The sequence below is a fragment of the Cnephaeus nilssonii genome (assembly GCF_951640355.1).
Source record: "Cnephaeus nilssonii genome assembly, chromosome: 14".
Taxonomy (NCBI): Eukaryota; Metazoa; Chordata; class Mammalia; order Chiroptera; family Vespertilionidae; genus Cnephaeus; species Cnephaeus nilssonii.
The window spans coordinates 60,038,947-60,059,476 of record NC_137085.1 but is presented as its reverse complement, the minus strand read 5'-3'; the positions used below and the strand labels follow the sequence as shown (position 1 = coordinate 60,059,476).

The following is a 20,530-nucleotide window of genomic DNA, read 5'->3' as shown; positions in this document are numbered from 1 at the left end:
CCTCAAAATCACGTGAGACCCAGACCCGGCTGCCCGCCCCCCCCCCCCCCCATTGGCCTAGATCCAGACCCAGCCAGTTCCACCCTTGTCAAGCCTGCCGGGCCGGGGGTATAGCCTCAGGTCCCCTGGCCTGGCCAGGATGGGGGGCGTGGCCTGAGGTCCCCCAGCCCAGACCAGGGCTGGGGGCATGCCTTGAGGTCCTCCGTCAAGCCCCGCCAGGTGGGGGACACGGCCTGAGATCCCCTGTCAAGCTGGGTGGGGGACATGGCCTGAGGTCTCCTGTCAAGCCCTGCCAGGCGGGGGGAGGGGGCGCAGCCTCAGGTCCCCCGTCAAGCCCCGCTGGGCGGGGCATAGCCTGAGTTCCCCTGATCCAGCACTGGGGGTGCACCTTGAGGTCCCTCGTCAAGCCCTGCTGGGTGGGGGCACAGCCTGAGGTCCCCTGTCAAGCCCAGCCAGGCAGGAGGGCGCAGCCTCAGGTCTCCTGGCCCAGTGCTGGGCCTGGGGGGAGCGGCCTGAGGTCCCCTAGCCCAGCACCAGGACAGGAAGCGCACCTTGAGGTCCCCCGTCAAGCCCCGCCGGGCGGGGGGCATGGCCTCAGGTCCCCTGGGCTGGCACTGGGGGGGGGGTATGGCCTGAGGTCCCCCAGCCTGATGCCAGGGCAGGGGGCATGGCCTGAGGTCCCCTGTCAAGCCCTGCCGGGTGGGGGACATGGCCTGAGGTCCCCTGTCAAGCCCCATGGGGGTGGGGTAGGGAGTAGCCTCAGGTCCCTGCTGATTGCTCATTAAGGCTCCTTATGGGAACTTGGCCTCAGCTGTAGGTGCAGCCATCTTTGTGACGGAGTGATGGTCAATTAGCATATTCCCTCTTTAGTCGCCAGATTATTATGATCTCTGAACGTATAATAATCTGGCCACTCAATATATATATATATATATTAGAGGCCTGGTGCATGAATTTGTGCATGGGTGGGGTCCAGCCAGCCTGGCCAGGGGGAGGGGACATGGGAGGTTGGCCGGCCTGCCTGCTGGTCAAACTCCTGGTCGAGGGGACAATTTGCATATTAGCCTTTTATTATATAGGATATACACTGAGTGGCCAGATTATTATGCGTTCAGAGATCATCATAATATGGCCACTCAGTGTATATATATGAATGATCTTACCTGAGAAAGAAGCATAGAGGAAGAAGAAAGAAAGAGGAATCAGAAATGACTCTTTCCAAACACATTTTTCCCTGGAAGACCCCAGTGCTCATGCTGGGACCTTTATGGAGATGTTTTAGGTAAAAATATTTTGAAATCAGCCATGTCCCTGGAGCAGGGGATTTTGTGAATGTTATCAGAGAGACTGGAGCCAAATTCTGATTCCATCACTTTTGCTACAGAAGAGACTCCTATGAACTTCCATGTCTCTTCTGAGTTTGGATTGTTCCGAATTTCTGGAGTCATTGAGGTCGTTATGTCACCACATCTAACAAATGCCATTGACCTTCAGGGAAGTGGCCATTGAATCCTCTCAGGAGGAGTGGGAATGCCTGGACCCTGCTCAGGGGGCCTTTTCCAGGGACATGATGTTAGAGAATGACACAAACCTTCTCTCCCTAGGAATTTAAAACAGAAAATAAAACATGAAAAAAGAACTTACAGATGTGGAGAGAAGAGACACCGGAGGGCGGTAACTTGTTGGCTTCAAAACACCATGTAACATCTTTAAAAAAAATTCATCAAACAAATCAGAAAACAGAATTCCAGGGCCCTGAGCCTGTGCATGTGTGGGCCCAGTGGGGTGGGGGTGGGGTATCACAGGAAGGGAGGAGGGTGAAGTTAAGTCTCTCATGACTCAGCTCTAATGTGTAGAAAATTAAAAATAAAAGGCAATAAAATGCAGCTTCTTTTTAAAAAATGTTTTTATTGATTTCAGAGAGAGGAAAGGAGGAGGAGAGAAAGAAACAACCACATGAGAATCATTGATTGGTTGCCTCCTACAAGCCCCCTACTGGGGATCAAGCCTGTAATCCTGGCATGTGCCCTGATTGGGAATTGAGCAGTGACCTGGTTCATAGGTCGATGCTCAACCACTGAGCCACACCGGCTGGCCAAACCCATCTTTCTTGCCTATTGTCCACTGTGGTGACTTAAAGCTGTCAGACCCCTGACTTTGAAGTTTCCCTTGCAGCTGGGGATGGCTTTATGACCTGATTCCAGTCAGCGAGAGGGCTTATGGGAAGTGGTTTTCATTTGTCCTTTGTCCGGTTGCAGAGGGTAGGATCCCCAGTACCTGGCGCTGCTGATGCTGTGGTCTATCAGTGAACTTGGCCTCCTTGAGTGGCTTATGGGTTGAATGTGATTCCTGCCTTAGGTCCTGAAGGACTGGAGGCTTAGTGTGGGCACCAAGAGGAGAGAAGGAGGTGGGGGAGGAGCAAAGGGGAGAGCAGGAGGAAAGAGATGGAATTTGGTCCACGCTGGGGGATTCCTACCCTTGACAACATCCCAGGCTTAGAGATTCAGAGACCAAGACCCAGTCCACTCCCTCATGACTGCCCTTGTGAGACTTTTGCAGCTGAGCTAGTTGGTTCCCTGACAGTCCTTTGCAGCCCCAGGCTTTCTACAGTGTGACTGACAACCTTAGGTTTTGAGACTTTCGTATGCCTCTGGTTATTGTGCAGGCTGAGTGAGATGATACGCATAAAGAGTTACGTGCCTGGTACATAGTCAGTGCCCAGTAACTGTTAACTATTCATATTGTTTTGAATTTGTTCTCTGCAAGTACAAATCTATTGGTGGACACATCTGATACCTTTATGAACAAAAGGCAAAGGACCCATGGAGAACAGTTTTCAGCCAGTCTAATGGAAATGTCTGGTGCTTGTCTCTTCAGGGATTTGAGAAGAGAGAAGGAAGAGGGTTACTCTTCAAAGATTCTAGGGGCCAAGAATTTGATTTTCATGGGTCTCTCTCTTTTTTGTGTGTGAAGAAGGCTTCTCTTCTACCAGAAATCAAGAATGGAGTTAACACCCATTGTGTGTGTATATCTGCCTGTTCTCTCCGAACACCTCCTCATTCCCTAGAACTTTGCCAGCATCTGGGAGGTCTAGTAAGAAATGCTCTTTAAATCCTCTGCATTCTTCAAGAAGCCCAAGGGGTTTAACAAGTTCTGATTTTAGCTAAAACATAAAAAAAAAGCGCACACTTTCTGTAACTTGGTTCTTTATGCCAGAAATCTTTGTGTGTTTGTCAAATAAAGAAGCAAAACCTGGATCTTTTGTTAGTGGTTATTGGGCAATCAATATAAAGCAAGATTTTGTTCAGAGATAAGAGAGTGCCTTGCCTTTAACATTTTATAGTGTATTTTATTGAAAGAGTGGGTTTCACACTGAGTATAAAGTTACTATCAGTAAACTTTAATTTCTAGGGATAAGACTATATTGAAAGTACAGTTGGAAAGAGGTCATGTAAAAATGTTCCCTTTAAGCTAAACATCTGATGAGAAATAGAGAAAAACTATTATGGAAATCAGAGACTGCTTTGATATATTAAATTATGAACACACAGCACAGTGAAGTAATTTCGTTTCAGCTGCTCAGTTGTGGTAATAATTAAACTTGAAATGCAGCCTCCTGCTTTTTTGGGGGGGAGGGGGTTGAGGGGGGGGGCTCCTGTAACAGTGACATCAGCCCCTAAGAATCAACTGCTTGTTTAAAATATTTATGGTACATGAAGGAATACATTTAGTGCAATGGTCTATTTTTCTAAAATCATTCCACTCATTGTGTAAATTATTTTTCTTCTACCTTAATGACATTATAGGAGATTTGGCTCAAATTTTGAATAGCTCGTTTGAGGCAGAGGAAAAAAAAAAGCGGATTAGCATTGGAAAATCTTTTTTGATGGAGACGATAAGAGTTGTGGTAGTTTTTGGTGTGGGTTGAAATGCTGAAGGTTTCGGGAACTGAAGTAAGCAGCAGCGGGCCACGGGGAATAGGGCTCAGCTTGTGATGGTAAAACCGGTAGCTTACGAGCGAGCGGTGGAGAACGTTCTCAGTGTTTGAATGAGGCATTGGCTACTAGACTTGGAGTTTTCTGTCTGCACAACTTGTGCTGCTACTTGCTGCTGTGCAGGACCCAAGTGCTCCTCTCTGTGCCAGTCAGGGGAGAAGTGGTATTGGGTAGGAGGGCTGGGGCAGATCCAACCCCACTTCCTCTCCATTATCCACAGCACGAGACCGGTCCATGTTTAGAGAAGGAAAGGCCCCCAGAAATGTGGACATAGAGAGAGACCTTGGCATTGAAAATCTGACATGGCTAAAATACCCAGCACCACGTTTTGGGGCTCAAGGCCCTGGGACCTCGAGAAACACTGGGAAGTGTCTGGTAATTCACAGCAATTCACAAGGTTCTTGGCAGCTCCAGGCATTTCAGTAACTCCTTGTTGGACATAAAAAGCATGACTAGACCCCAGAGATGGGATGTCAGGACGCTGGGACACTTTGCTGAAGAAGACGGAGTGCAGCTGCGCCTGGGGTTCTTCCTGCACTTTGGACCCTTGGCCCCACGCAAGTCATCGCCATCCACCTGCCGCAGCTCAAAGCAGACATCCAGGCTGCGGTGGACGCGCACGTTGACAGGTTTGAGGAGGGAGTGCACCCCAGCCGATGGCCAGTGTTTATTTATAGATTCACCCAGGACTTCCAGTTCTTTCCCCAAAGTTGAAGCGGAGAGAGGAGGAGTTGTCTTTTATGAACTACCGCTTGGGGTAATCTGAGCTTGTAGATGACAGCCCCAGCGAATCCTAGCCAGTCCCCGATTATTCCCCAGGAGGAGGCTGCGAAAACACGGTCCTTCACGGTTATTTATGCGAAATGAGGAACGAGGCATGTGTGGAGGGAGACATAATGAAACAAATTAATACATGTTGAGTGGTTGATGTCAGCTGGCTGGTGGAAATGAACATGGTGTATAGCATAATTGTTGTCTTTCTACCTTAATTAATTATCTGATATATTTAACATGTTGAAACATTAAGCCAGACATCTGGGCTTTTATGGGCGGTGGCGTTTATCCAACTGTTTACTCTCCTTGCTTTCCAAGTAAGATCCATGCTCATCGGGCCCTGTTTGCTCTTAAAGGTAGTAGGTCAGAGGCCATACACCCCAACTCCATGCTCTGTGGTTGTGGAAAGAGAAGTGTCTCCTATTCTGAGTAATCCGCTTGCATTTTCCTCACGGAGGAATTTGATAGGATGAAAAGAACGCCTCGAAGCATCAGCTAAACTGGCACTCGTCCTGGTTTTACCCACTGATTGTGCTGTGGGATTGAGCAAGTCTCGAACCCCCCGGCCTCACTTCCTCTTTTGGGATATTGGTGGGAAGTTAATAATTTCTGCCCCAGTTAGCTCTTGAGGTTGAGGAAGAATAACACGAGACCATCTGGGAAAACTCTGTAAACCGTCCGTGTTTCACAAATTGTTCATGTAGCCACCATCCAAAGACATTTTAGTGAGCACGTAGGAGTGGCAGGCACTGTGCTGACTGGTTTTCTAGTTGTGAACAAGATACCCCTTCCACCCCTCCCAAGGAGCCTCATCTGAGCAACACAGAAACAAGCTTTTAAAATGTATTATGGGAGCCCAGCCGGCATGGCTCAGTGATTGAGTGTCTACCTGCGGAGGTCACGGTTCGATTCCTGGTGAGGGCACATGCCCGGGTTGCAGGTTTGAACCCCAGTGTGGGGTGTGCAGGAGGCAGCCGATCAATGATTCTCTCTCATCATTGATGTTTCTATCTCTTTCTCCTTCTCCCTTCCTCTCTGAAATCAATAAAAATATTTTAAAAAGCATTATGGGGTAAAACATAAACAAAAAATATACTGTGGGATAAATGCTGTGATAAGAGCAATCACAGTGCTTTGCAAGCAACCCAGTCTTGGGTCGGAGTGAGGTGGGTGGGTCAAAGGCAGCTATTGCTTTAAGATAAAGGGGCTTTGGTTGCTTTTTGCACAGCTTGGAAGTGCGCCCTGGGGAGATTTGTTTAGCACAGCTGTTGGGTTTCGTCCGAAATTCACAGGGTACTTACTGGATTTCTTGAGAAGAGAGCAAAACTCCAGTTAAGGATGGGAGCTCGCTGGTTTTTGGCTGGAGGACACTCGCAGGCCATGTGGGAACAAGCCCAGTGCAGCTGACACAAACTTCAGCGTGTGAGCGAGCGGAGAAGCTTCCTCTGGTTGTTGGCTCTGTACTTATCATCAGCTTAAATCAAAATCCTGCTTTGTCCCAGGTGGTTGGACTAGAGCCGTATTAGCCTGGAGGGAACTCTTGCTTAAGCAGATACATGCTTGTTTCATGTCGGGCCTACCTCTTACGGATTTGTTTGAACATTTCTCTAATTTAAAAAAATTTAATCTGAAAAAAAAAAGAAGAAAAAAAGAAAATAGGATGGTGAATCCCCATGAACACATCTCCCAGTATCAATAATTACCAAGATTTTGCCAAATTGGGTTCATCCATTAATTCCAGACATCATTTCACCCCTACTAACTTCATTGTGCTTCTTTGAAAGTACGGACATTTTCTATGATTGGGGATTGTTAGAAATTTTTCCTCATGCTTGTTTTTCTCCCCAAAGTTTTGTTAGGAAAAATTTCAAGCATACATCAAAGTTGAATTTTAAAGTGAATGGCTATGATTCTCCTGCCTGGATCCTATCATCAACATCAACACATCTATTCGTTCCCATTACCCATTCACCCATCAATCCGTCTTTTTTATATATTTCAAAGTAAATCACTGGAGATCAGTAAACTTCTCCCCTACATAGTTCAGCCTTCATATCATTAACAACAGTTTGATATTAGATACCCTTTTCTTCTTTTGAGGTACATTTACAATGGAATGAACAAATCTGGAGGTGTGTTTGCTGAGTTTTGACAAATGCATGTGCCTGTGTAACCCAAATCTCATCAAGATACAGAACCATACTAGCACCCAGAAGGTTCCTGCACACGCCTTCCCGATCAATGCCTTCTCTCTCTCCCAGTGGCAAACACGGATCTGGTTTTTTGCACTGAGGATTAGTTCCTCTGTTTTAGAATTTCCTATAAATAGAATCATAAAGTACATGCTTTCATATTGGTTCTTTTTTCACTCAGAAAAATGTTCCTGAGTTTTTCCACGCTGTTGATACTGTGTTTCTGATCCTGTGTGGCTGCAAGTAGTTTCCTTTCATCGCCAAGTAGTATTCCATCAAATGCTTATACCACAGTTTATTCTCCCATTGAAGGATGCCTGGGCTATTGCTAGTTTTGGATGATATGAATAAGCTTCAATGATCATTCTTGTTCAACTTCTTTTTTGAAATGCATGTATGGTTTTTATTTCTTTTTCTTTTTTATTGAGGTATTATATGTGTACATATCTTACCATTGCCCCCCCACCCCACACCCATACATGCCCTCACCCCCCAAAGTTTTGCGTCCATTGGTTATGCTTATATGCATGCATACAAGTCCTTCGTTTGATTTCTTATCTCCCCCACCTCTCCCTAACCTTCCCCCTGTAATTTGACAGTCTGTTTGATGCTTTACTGTCTGTATCTATCTTTTTGTTCAAGTTTATAATGTTCTTTATTATCCATAAATGAGTGAGATCATGTGGTATTTTTCTTTCATTGTCTGGCTTATTTCACTTAGCATAATGTTCTCCAATTCCATCCAGGTTGCTTCAAATGATGAGAATTCCTTCTTTTTTATGGCAGCATAGTATTCCATTGTGTAGATGAACCACAGTTTTCTGATCCAGTAATCTGCTGACGGGCACCTAGGTTATTTATTTTTTGACAAATTCCTAGGAATGGAATTGCTGGGCTAGGAGGTAGTCCAGCATGTAAAACCTGCCATATTCATATTTTGTCAAATTGGTTTGGGCCATTTCACGTTTCTGCCAACAATGAATGACAATGCCAGTTGTCCCACTTTGCCAACAGTAGGTTTTGCCAGTCTTTTTAAATTTAGTTACTGTGGTGTGTGTGTAGTGGTATCTCATTGTGGTTTAAACTTGCATTTCCCTGATGACTCATGATGGTATGCACTTTTGTACATGTTATTCTCCATTTGTATGTCTTTTTGTGATGTGTCTGTTCAAATCTTTTGATTGTGTGTTGTTTTTTTTTTTGGGGGGGGTCCTTTTGAGTTATGGGTGATCTTTATATATCCTGGATACCAGTCCTTTGCTAGAATTTTGTTTCCAAGTGTGCGGCTCATTTATTTTTTTAATGGTATCATTGAACAGGAGTTTTTGGCTTTGATGATGTTTAACTTGCCACTTCCTTCTTTTATGGTTATTACTTTCTCTGACCTAAGAAATCTTTGTCTTCCCGTGAATTACAAAGATATTTTCTTGTGCTGTCCTCTAAAATATTATAATTCTAGCTTTCACATTTAGCTTTGTGATCTAGCTCAAATTATGTATGCATGGAGTTTGATATCGGATTCAGGGATTTGTTATTTAAACCAATTTCTAGGCTGTGTTTGCACAGGAAGTGCCACGCAGCAAGGGTAAACACGTACGCGTCTAGCTGCTGCTGGGGCTTCTTTTTTTTTTTTTTTTTAATATATTTCTTTATTGGTTTCAGAGAGGAAGGGAGAGGGATAGAGAGATAGAAACATCAATGATGAGAGAGAATCATTGATCGGCTGCCTCCTGCACGCCCCCTATTGGGGATCGAGCCCACAACCGGGCATGTGCCCTTGGCCGGAATCGAACCCGGGACCCTTCAGTCCGCAGGCCGACGCTCTATCCACTGAGCCAAACCGGCCAGGGCTGGGGCTTCTTTTTAAACAGCCTGTAAGTGTGCGATCAGGCACAGGGACAGAACTGCGCACGTGTGATTCTTGCCCCTGTTCTTGCGTGCTTTCAGCAACCATATATTGAGTGCCCACCATGTGCTAGGCATGAGACAGTGGTATCCAAGCGCTGTCTACAGGTAATCGGATTGTGCAGGGGCTACAAGCACGTAGTGTGTGAATAGGGGAAGAGCAGAGTGAACATGATCGGGAGTCCAGGAAGGCCTCCTTGAAGGAAGGGATGGAGATCTGGGTGGGAATAAGGTTCCGGGGGGGAGAGTTCCCAGGGTTTGGGGGAGAGAGGGAGGAATCATACCAAGTCAGCACAGCCCAGAGTGGCTCCTGCTCTTCTCTCACGGGACAGGTGCTCTAAAAGTGGGAACAAAAAGGTGCCCTGGTGACTGGCATGTTTCTTTCCGGGTGTCTCCTCAAGACGCGGTGGGGCCATTGCCAAAATGCCCACCCTCTGTCTTCTTGACCAGTTGTACCTTCTTGAAGAGGTTCCTCCCCTACGTTTAACTATTTTTGCATAGAAGGTACACTTCTTCCTCCACGAGGTCTCTCCGAAGGCCCTGAACGTATTCTTTGCTGCTCTTCAGCCCCTCAGTTTCTCCAAGGACCATTCTCTCTGCTGGCTTCCCTCCTGCCCACTCGGCCTGAGAGCGGCCAGTCTCAACAGAGCTGCTCTCCGCGGTGCCTGCCATCCTGCTAGTGTCTGAGCCTCTCATTCTGCTGAACCAGAGTATCTTTCCTCAGAGCCCGAGCATTGCTGGGAGGTTCCCACAGCATCACCACCTCTGGAAGGAAGTCCACACTCCCTTCTTCAGCACACGCGCTGGAGTCCTCTGTGCATCCCTTGGACCTCTCTGCCCGCTGCCGTTCCCAGCACTTCTGCTTTCTCTCTCTCTAGATGCCCCTATGCCCTGGGTTGAGGCCATCAGACGGGTGCTGCTTAGATTCCCATCTCTCCACTCAAATGGTCTCTAACGCCACCCATCTCCCCTCCTTAATATGTCTCCTCTGTAGTCCAGGCTCTGGCTCCATCAGTTATTTTTGCTCATCAAAGAATCCCTATCTGACAATCAGTTTCTCTACCCACAAAGATGATCTGATTTCATTTCTTTTACCTACTACCCCACAATGATAATCACATGATTAATTCTTGTAATTACTCCCTGAGTAATTTCATGAGCGCCTGCTTGACTTTTCTTGTTGTTTTTGCCACCAGATTTTCAGCATGGCGGTCTTTCTCTCTTCCTCCATTTCTCCAGCAGCTTCCACTCCTTGGTTCCAGCCCAGCCACGACTGAACCTGCTTTCTTGTCACCAAATGAGACATCCTCTTCTCAGCCCTCATGCCTTTTTATTTTTCTGTGGCATTTAACTGTTTAACCTAAACTTGTTTCTTTAACCTCTCTGTCACGAAATTTTCTTCTTGTTGTTAGCCCTCCCCCCCCCCCCGCCGCCCCCAAAAACTTTGTCTTGCTTCCTAAATATGTTGTTCTTCAAGGTTTTTCCTTTCTCTACTCAGCAAATTTATTCATATTTTTATGGTTCTGTGTTATTCTAAATGTTTTCCAAATGTGTGATTCCTCCAAGTTGCCATTTTCAATAGTGTGTGGGCATTTCTACCAGAATTCCTTTGCTTCCCTTTTGTTGATTTTTAAAATTCATATATTTATCACCCATCCCCATTTCTCTAATCTGGCACCTTGACAGACATGGCTAATCAATCTAGATGGTTTTTCTTATGAAGTTCTTCAATGTGGAACCCCCAAACCCAGGCAGCCACTGCTAGCTGGTACATCAGTTGCATATGACATTTATTTGTCATATTAGTGCCTGATATTCCTTTAGGTTGCTGGTTCTCCTCACATATTTAAAGATTTGGCCTGGCTTTCTATTACCCAGGATCAGGTCCCCTGAAGGATTAGTAACCACCAAAAGTTCCAGTTTATAATCCCTGCTCAGTTCCCTAGCACCAGGGGTAGAGGATAAACTTGAGTTATTCAGATTTCTTTTTTTAAAAAAGATCTACATAGAAGAGATAGGTAGGAAACTTGAGTTGTTTTGTCTCAAGATTGGTGGTATATATATATATATATATATATATATATATATATATATTCAAAAAAGGTCTTGATTTGCAGTTCATAGAAAGCATTTTCACTCGTCCTTTTGCCTCTTGGGTATATTATAAATATGTGAGAACAACACACTTCAGGAAAAGCATTGGCTTTTACCCACCCCCAGAGGCTAATTGGCTTGGCTTTGTGAGCTGTTAAGGAAGAAGGCCATTCCTGAGACATGGGTCCTCCACTGGGTAGACCCTGCCTGTAGGATCTCAGTGTTACTCCAGACACCCTGGAAGGGCTTTAAGCTATTGGCTTAAATGATGACCTTTAGGACTTGAGTTTGGTGATCCTTGGCACCTTCCCCTCTTCTAGACCAAGAATGCCCTTTCTTGCTCTAAGTGTTTTCCTCCCTTGCACAGCAGCTGTGACAGGTCACAGGCTTCCAACTACTGAAAGAAAAGGAAAAGCAGGCTGCAAATCCTTTAAGATTTTGAACTTTGAGTTTTAAATTGGGTTGTTAATGATAGGTGATAGGGGACCTGGGGTGAATGCTGCTGCTGACCAGCTGTGTGTCTTTGAGCAGTAACTCACATCTCATATATATATATATATATATATATATATATATATATATATATATATATATATATTTATTGATTTGTTAGAGAGAGGAAGAGAGAGGGATAGAGAGTTAGAAACATCGATGAGAGAGAAACATCGATCAGCTGCCTCCTGCATACCCCCTACTGGGGATGTGCCCGCAACCAAGGTACATGCCCTTGACCGGAATCGAACCCGGGACCCTTGAGTCCGCAGGCCAACGCTCTATCCACTGAGCCAAACCGGCTTTGGCAGTAACTCACATCTCTTGATCTCAGTGTCCACATCTGTATGATGAAGCTGTAGGGCTGGCTGATCTCTAGGGTCCTTCTGCATTCAGCAATCCATATTCTTTGTTTTCCTGCTTATTGCTGTTATTAATTTATCTACTGATACTCTTTTGTTTAGACAGTGAATAAGTTCTGTGGAAAGATCACAATTTTAGAGATTTTGGAATTGTTTATATTTGTGGGTCTGCAGGAAAAGGGAGAGTGCCCTGCCCTGGAAGACTCTGAGTGTACCTAGGGGGATGGGGAAGAGTCAGGCTTAAGAACTGCCAATTTGTTGATGGCCCTTAGGTTTATAAAGCAGCCAGGAAACAGAGGTGTATGGTGCAGGCTGGCATCTCATCAAGCCACACAGTGTATGGCCATGATAAGGAGCACAGGTTTTGGGGTCAGGCAGAAGACCTGAGGTGCTAGTCCTGATTTCGTCATCCTCTGGCTATGTGACCTTGAATGAGATAACCTCTCCTAAACCTCAGTTTTCATGTTTGTAAGTGGAATAATAATGGTGCTTCCTTCATAGCATTGCTGTGAGGGGTAGATTGGATAATATATAAAAATCTTAGCCCCTGTGATGTATAGTAATTTGTCAATAAACCTAGCCTATTTTTCCCTCACATCCAGCTTTTATTTTATTTTGTTTTATTTTTAAATTTATCTTTATTGTTGAAAGTATTACAGATGTACTACTTCCTCCCCCTCCACCCCCATTGACCCCCTCCTCTCCTGCCCCCTCCCAAGGCCTTTACTGTTACTACACTATTGTCTGTCCATGGGTTATGCATATGTGCATACACATTCTTTGGTTAATCTCTTACTGTCTCCCACCCCCTTCCCTCTGACATTCATCAGTCTGTTGCATGCTTCAATGTCTCTGGATCTATTTTGTTCAACAGTTTATTTTGTTCATTAGATTTCACATATAAATGAGATCATGTGATACTTGTCTTTCTCTGACTGGCTTATTTTGCTTAGCATAATACTCTGCAAGTCCCTCCGTGCTGTATCAAAGGGTAAGAGATCTTTATTTTCTTACAGCTGCATATTATTCTATTGTGTAAATGTACCACATTTTTTTTTATCACTTATCTACTGATGGGTACTTGACTGCCTGTTTTCAGGTCTTAGCTATTGTAAATAGCACTGCTATGAACAGAGAGTGTATATATTCTTTCCTATTGGTGTTTCAACATTCTTAGGCTATATTCCACGAATTGGGTCACTGGGTTAGATGGCAGTTCCATTTTTAATTATTTGCGGAAACTCCATACTGTTTTCCATAGTGGCTGTCCCAGTCTGATTCCCACCAGCAGTGTACTAGGATTCCCTTTTCTCCACATCCTCTCCAGCACTTGTCATTTGTTGATAGTAGCCATTCTGGCAGGTGTAAAGTGATACCTCATTGTAGTTTTAATTTTGTATCTCTGATGATTAGTGACTGAGTATTTTTTCATATGTCTCTTGGCCATCTGTATGTCCTCTTTGGAGAAGTGTCTATTTAGGTCCTTTGCCCGTTTTTTTAATTGGATTGTTTGTCTTCCTTTTGTTAAGTCTTATGAATATTTTATATATTTTGGAAATTAACCCCTTATTAGATGTATCATTGGCAAATATGTTCTCCCATACAGTGGGATCTCTTTTCATTTTGTTGATGGTTTCTTTTGCTGTGCAGAAGCTATTTATTTTGATGTAGTCCCATTTATTTTTTCCTTTGTTCCCCTTGCCCTAGATGTGTCAGCAAACATATTGAGAGATGTCTAAGATTTTGCTGCCTATGGTTTCTTCTAGGATTTTTATGGTTTCATGACTTATATTTAAGTTTTTTATCCATTTTGAAATTATTTTTGTGTATGGGGTAAGTCAGTGGTCTAGTTTCATTTTTTAGCATGTATCTGTCCAATTTTCCCAGCACCATTTATTGAAGAGACTGTCTTGACTCCACTGTATGCTCTTGCTTCCTTCGTGAAATATTAATTGAGCATAATGGCTTGGGTCGCTTTCTGTGTTCTGTTCCATTGTTCTCTGAGCTTCAGACTTTTTATCTGCATAGTGGGACATTGGATCAAATATTCTTCTGGATCCTTAGTTTTAAAATTCTGTGATTCTAGTTTGGAGTCAACTACTCTTTTACTTTTCTGGGTTCCATTGAAAGGTCTCTGCTACTCCCTTTACCATATATCAGAAAACATCAAGATTATTTCCTTTTACTTCTGGTTCTATATCCTGGAGTGAAAAGACTTGAGAGCGTTCTGAGAGATTAAAGCACCTTCTCCTCTTCCCTTTGTTGCCCATTGGCCCATCTAGGTTTGTGTCAGTGTCCTCCTGAGCAAGGAGGCCAAGGCAGCTCCTAAAATGACACACGTGTCAGAGAGCTGGAGAGGTCTCATTTCTTTGGTTCATGACTGTCAAGACTACTTTTAAACACCCCAAGTATGGTGGTTCCATAGACTTCCCTTCGGCACTATCTAGGTCCATAGAAACTGAGAATCAGCCTTTCCCCTTTTTGCTCTACTAATGTTAGAACAATTAATTTTCTTTGTAAATATCTTTCTTTCAGTAGTTTGTCTTCCTGTACACTACCCAACTGTTCATCTGTCTGTTAAATAAATATGTCAGGCATTGGGCTAACCTCCAGAACACAGATGTCAGACTTGGTCTTTATCCTTGAGCAACTCCTGGATAAAGACCAACAAGGAGATACCATGGTGTTTGGTGGCTTGAGAGGGATGTTCAGGGTGTGTGTGTACAGGTTAGGAAAGGAGGTGACCCCTTGAGCGAACTCAGGCAATAACATATTTACTTTGAAATAGGACTTTTGATATTTCAAAGTAAGACAAGGTTTTAGTTAACTAGCAACAAGTTAAATAAAATCTGCCCTATAAATATATATTAGACGTAATTCCATTTAATGGAACATCAATGTCTGGATGCAAGCATTTTCTATACTAAAATCCCCTCTCATGATACCAATCACAATGTAGTATTTTGCTATTAAATTTATTTTTCTGTTGGAATAAGCCTTTACAGTATATTACAGTTTTAAAAAGTAACAATATAGAAAAGGGGTTATTATATAAAAGCAAAGTTTTTATTGATTTAAAAAACAAGAGCACTGGAGAGGAAAAATATTGCTATGTCTGTAGAGTCTGTTTCATTGCAAGTGCCTGAATCTTTTATCCTTAATAAAATCTTGACTTTTCTGTCAGAGTGTGGGTGAATAAAATATATCTGCAGAGATATTTATGGTAGTAAACACAACTCTTGCCTTTTGATTTGAGGTTTGTAGGAATCCTAAAATAATAGGGCACTAATTGACTCGTATTGAAATCTCAGATAATTGGATGGATTGTGAGCACAGAAATGGTAATAGTAGCTAATGTTTTTATCATGTAGGAGATGGTTATTTGTTTACTGTGAAACACAACAATTTATCTCAAGTGGACAGAAGATTAAAGCACTCAACTTATGTCCCTATAATTAGGAGCTACTTTATTAAATATATATGATATAAATACATGTTCATCTTTGAGTATTAAATGCCAACAATGTGCATTTTGAGAAAGGAAAACTAAATTTTATTGAGCGTATTTAATGCTGTGAAATTCAGATATTGATACTATAAGGACAAAATATTTATGAAAGATTTCCTAGTAAGTAATTAGGAAAACCTAAAATATTCGTCATGAATTTACTTTTATGGTCACAAAAGTAAAATGTAAATGTGTCAAGTTTATGTCTTACGGCTTTTCAAGATAGATATCTATAAATGAAAATAGAGATATCTGTAAAGGAACTTGTTCATATGCAGTTGTATTCATGTGAACAATACAGGTGTCGATCGTTTTCTTTTGGGGGTTGGAGAGTTGAAGAGAGGTAACCCAGTAACAACACCTGCGGCAGAAACATTTACATAGATGGCTGAACTTATTAACTAATTGTTGCCTTGAAAATAGCTTTAGGGTAGAGGGTGATGAATTCTCTGTATGTTTGTTTCCCTCCCTCTTTCTTTCCTTCTCTCCTCCACTATGCACGGCCCCAGAGTGCCATGTATTTTAGTTTCTGTAATTAAAATCAGTTCAGTGTAAAAACTTTTACAATAATTCCATGCCATTCCTTCATATATCTAAGCTGGAAATCACTCATGGAGTTGTGTCGATGTGCTAGTGTTTGATGACTAGAGGTGCCCCACTGGTTTGTAAGGATTGTATATGGGCACACAAATAATTGATACACTCCTTAGTTTTTGAGAGCTCAAATAGTTGCCCATTGTCCAGCAATTAGTAGAATAATAAGGTTCATTTATTACTAACATGTAAAATGAAAAGCTCACTATAAGTATAATGGCAAATTATTATTTATCACCTGCGTAATGAGACATAGAGTTTATTTAATCAGTCATTTATATACTCAGTCATTCATTCAATAAATGTTTATTGAGTGCCTACTGTGTGCCAGGCAGGATATAGGTACTAGGGATGTAGCAGTGAACAAGGCAGAGAAGGTCGTGAACTTGATAGATGAGATAGACAATAAACAAACATGCCAACTACAGATAACGGTGAGTAATGAGAAGGGCATATGGTGTGGTGAGAGAAACAGAGAGAGAGAGGAGAGGGCAGCGGGGTGTATTTTAGATATAAATGATCAGCAGAAGTCTTTCTAAAGAGGCAGCAATTGAGGCGAGATCTTTCAGAATAAAGGAGCCAGATGTAAAATGTGAATATGGATTCACGGAGTCAATGGCATTTAGTATACCACTTGTGTGCAAAAATGATATTCAGAATTGACCCAGGAACCAATGAGGAAAGACAGTAGCCTGCCCCAGAACACAGACTTGCAGTACCCGTTAGGTCAGATGTTGAGCCCTAATTGCTGGGTGATTGGGAGGCCTCAGGGGAGGGCCTGAGCCAGTCGAGTTGGTACTCAGAGGACTCAGGGGCCACAGCCATTTAACTATTAATGCAGGGAAGTATTTAAACAAGCAATAGGGTACATGTAACGGCTGAACATCAGCCATGCTTGTATGTAATGTGTTTTTATTGATTTCAGAAAGGAAGGGAGAGGAAGAGATAGAAACATCAATGATGAGAGAGAATCATTGATAGGCTGCCTTCTGCATGCCCACAATAGGTATCAAGCCTGCAACCTGTCATGTGCCCTGACCAGGAATTGAACCATGACCTCCTATTTCATAGGTCGATGCTCAACCACTGAGCTTCGCTGGCTGGGTGCTTATGTGTAATTTTATGATCCAAGGAATTTTGACAATTAACCAATTGCAATTACAGATCATTAAAAAAATTTGGCGACTTGACCTAGTGCAGTAGAAAAAAAGGAAGGGTTAAATTTCTGTCTTCAATGATAGCAGTCATGGATTCATAGTCTGGGTCACATTTTGAGAAGGTAGCATTATTAAACTGGATATAATCTTCTCAAGAAGGTAACCAACCTAATTTCATGTGTTTTTATAGGCGGCATCATTGTCCACATCTCCCTACCAAGATTTATGATAAAACAGAGAAACCATGTCTTCTCTCCGAATACACCGAGAACTACCCTATCTATCACTCGTACCTGCTCAGAGAGTCCTTCAAGCCCAGGATGGAGTACCAGAAAGGGTCCATACCAATGGAAGGCCTGAGCACATCGAGGTGAGGGCAGTGGTATGCATGTGTGAACATATAATTAATGGGGTAATGCATGATACTAATGTACAATTGTATGTAATAATGTTCAATACTGCATTAATGTGCATTATCGATCTATGCTATTACTGTCTTAATGTTAATTTGCTGCATCTCTGAAAATCCTGCATGGGTTAATCTGTTCAGTTTTCCCCAATATCCTCTTAAAGAGAAAGGATTCTCGTGTTGAGGGCAGGGAAACGGGGGAGGGGAAAGACTAAATTGATTTACATAAAAGAGGTTGGAGGTTAAGTAAAGTAATAAAGGGATGGAGAGAGGGGGCAGCTGCTGAAAAAGGAGTTTTGGGCTTTGTCAGCTAAGCTCCAGGTCAGCTTAGGTCCGGGGTCGGCAAATTGCGGCTCACGAGCCACATGCGGCTCTTTGGTCCCTTGAGTGTGGCTCTTCCACAAAATACCACGGCCTGGGCGAGTCTATTTTGAAGAAGTGGCGTTAGAAGAAGTTTAAGTTTAAAAAATTTGGCTCTCAAAAGAAATTTCAATCGTTGTACTGTTGCTATTTGGCTCTGTTGACTAATGAGTTTGCCGACCACTGGCTTAGGTGGATGGTGATGGTGATGTTGGTTGTGGTGAAGGAGAACTTGATCATAGAGGAAGAGTGGGCTTCTTTGAAATTATGCTATAGACTTTAAATTGGGGCCCCCCTTGAATTTTCTTCAAGGAGGAATATTTCCTTTTAAATTACTCTTGCTTAATGAACTCTGATTCTTTAGCTCCAGCGCTGTGCAGAGACCGAACCATTGGGCTCAGTGTATTTGGGTTGCAGAGGTGTCTGTATTGAGGGGGTGGGGGGAAATCAATCTCAGGATTGTCCTACATGTTGCAGGACTCGAACAGAATCTGCCCTCCATGCCTCAGTTACCGCCAGGTGGTAACTTGCGGCTGGCGACTCCATGGAGTAGAAACATCATTGAGTGCAGTTGGGCAGCGTCTCAGATGGCGTAGGTCAGTCTCAGATGAGGCCTGAAAGATGGACACACTCACTGCCTGTGCCACCCCTCGTGGCGGCAGGATTGCTGCGAGGTGGAGACGAAATGGTCCAGCGCAGCGCCTGCGCGTTCCAGGTGCTCAAGACCTGGTGAAATTCTCCCTGTGCCTCGGAACTGTGCTTTTGTGGTGAAGGTCCCAGAGGACGCAGGCGAAGCAGAAGAGCTCGAATTCATTCTGCCCCCAGGGTACCCCCAGGATGAGCCTGGGAACATCCTCTGCTTAGATGGTGGGCTGGAGGCGTAGGGTTCCTACTAAAAGCTGCGGTCTTGTACATTTAGAGGAAGAAGCCCATGTTTGGGTTATGGGGCAGAAAAGACGCAGGAGGGGAGATGGGAGAAAGGATGTGAAGAGTTCCTGAGCTTGGTGGGAACCACTGGATGGAGCAGCTTGACAAAGGGAGGGACTTGACTTGCCTTGAATCAGGTCACTTTCATGCAGAGCAGTTTCTGAAATGATGTGGTGTAAGCACAAGGTTTCCGGGTCCCTCTTGAAAAAAAATTGTAATTTATGCAACCTGCTTTTCAGCCTATGACCTTTTAAACAATATGAACCTTAAAGTTTGGCCTCACTTTATGAAGAAAATATAGCATTCTTAGTTTCTAAGAGTCTAAAGACCACAACCAGAGCTGTGGACCCTTTCAGAACATTGCTTTTCCTTTTAAGAAACCTTGATCAACATGAATGAAAAGTCCGTGGCATAGCATGAGAGACATGTGATTGGTAGTAAGGGATGAGAGCTGTGTTGAGAAAGGGCTTGCGGACACCACATGCAGCCTCTAGAATCTGGTTTTCTCACCTGTTTATGCCCAGTTTGCGTGAAACGAAGAGCGCCCTGCGAATGCAGAGTACAGCGCAGCTTCAGATGGTCTTATGTCAGGGATCTGCTTCATGTCCTGGAAATGCAGGGAAGGGTGTCTGAGGGTTGCGTGTTGAGGAATGATTTCTGTTGGTTGCCCACAAGCGTAGGAGAAGAGGATAAACCCTCTCTCTGGGGCAGGAGCCGTGCTCCGTCACCTGGCCGAGCCCCCAGATGGAGCCCCACGGGCCCGCTGGCCTCCCGATGGCGCGTTGCAAAACAAAAACTTCCCCTCTGACCTGTCCTAAATCACCCTTGCCTCATAGTCACTTACAACAATAAACACATCACCCAGAAGGCCCCTCTGTTCTTGTCAGAGCCAGAGGAATAATATCATTCCTGTCAAGACGTGGCCCGAGTGGAGGAATGCAGAAACGGAAAGAATTCCCAAAACAAGTTGATCGTGCTCCTAGGGGCCTTAAAGAGAAAAAGGGGTAGGAGCAAGGTTCCCAGGGGATGGGAAAAGAGCGGAACTGCTTCTCCCCTGTCTTTGTTTTCTTCCCCAGAAAGAGAACTAAAGGAGAAATAAGCAGAGGACATCTCTTCTCTCTCCTTCACATCAATATAATCATTTCTCAGTCCTGTGTCTTCCATGCTGGCCGCTAGTGATCATAGACCAACAAAACTATGTCCCTATCAGGATGCTTTCTTTTTTGAGTTCCAATGAGTTCCTATTGAGATAAATGAACGGAAATCACGATTTTCAACCATCTTTTCTGAGCCTTACAAACTCAGCAGAGACTCTGATTCACCTATCTGCACATACAACAAAACGATTTCCTGTCAAGGAATGCAGAGAAACTGTCTTCTGGGTGCTCCCCTAGAGGCCTCTGGGGGATGGGATGGGTCAGCCCTATGTCTGCACACCCCGGTGTCTGCATGGATTGTCATCCCTCTGCCCTTGGGACCCTTATTACCAGAATGTCCCACCCACGTCGCTATCTAAAGGCTGACCTGGCTTGGTTTCCGAGATTGGCCGTGGGGCTGCCACCTGCTGCATAATAAAGTCACGTGACCCAGGGCTTGGCTGGGTTTGGTGATTAAGCCCAGACACAAAAAACACCTGGTTTCTGGAAAGGTTATCATCCCAGCATGAGGCGTGAGTACAGCTGCACACAACTCTTGCTGACTGTAAATCTCGGGGATTTACAGCAGGTGCCGTAAGGAGAGGGTTTGTGATTTTCAGCCCCC

At 44.0% G+C, this 20,530-nt stretch overlaps 1 protein-coding gene across 1 annotated transcript in view; it reads left to right on the top strand.

Moving 5' to 3' along the window:
* Positions 1–20,530, top strand: part of SAXO1 (stabilizer of axonemal microtubules 1) — a gene marked incomplete at its 3' end in the record, with an annotated part of 75,262 nt that overhangs the window by 39,928 nt on the left and 14,804 nt on the right. The window contains exon 2 of the mRNA XM_079789536.1: positions 17,264–17,443. Coding sequence (XP_079645662.1) covers positions 17,264–17,443 — 180 coding nt within the window. The remainder of the gene's footprint in view (positions 1–17,263; positions 17,444–20,530) is intronic.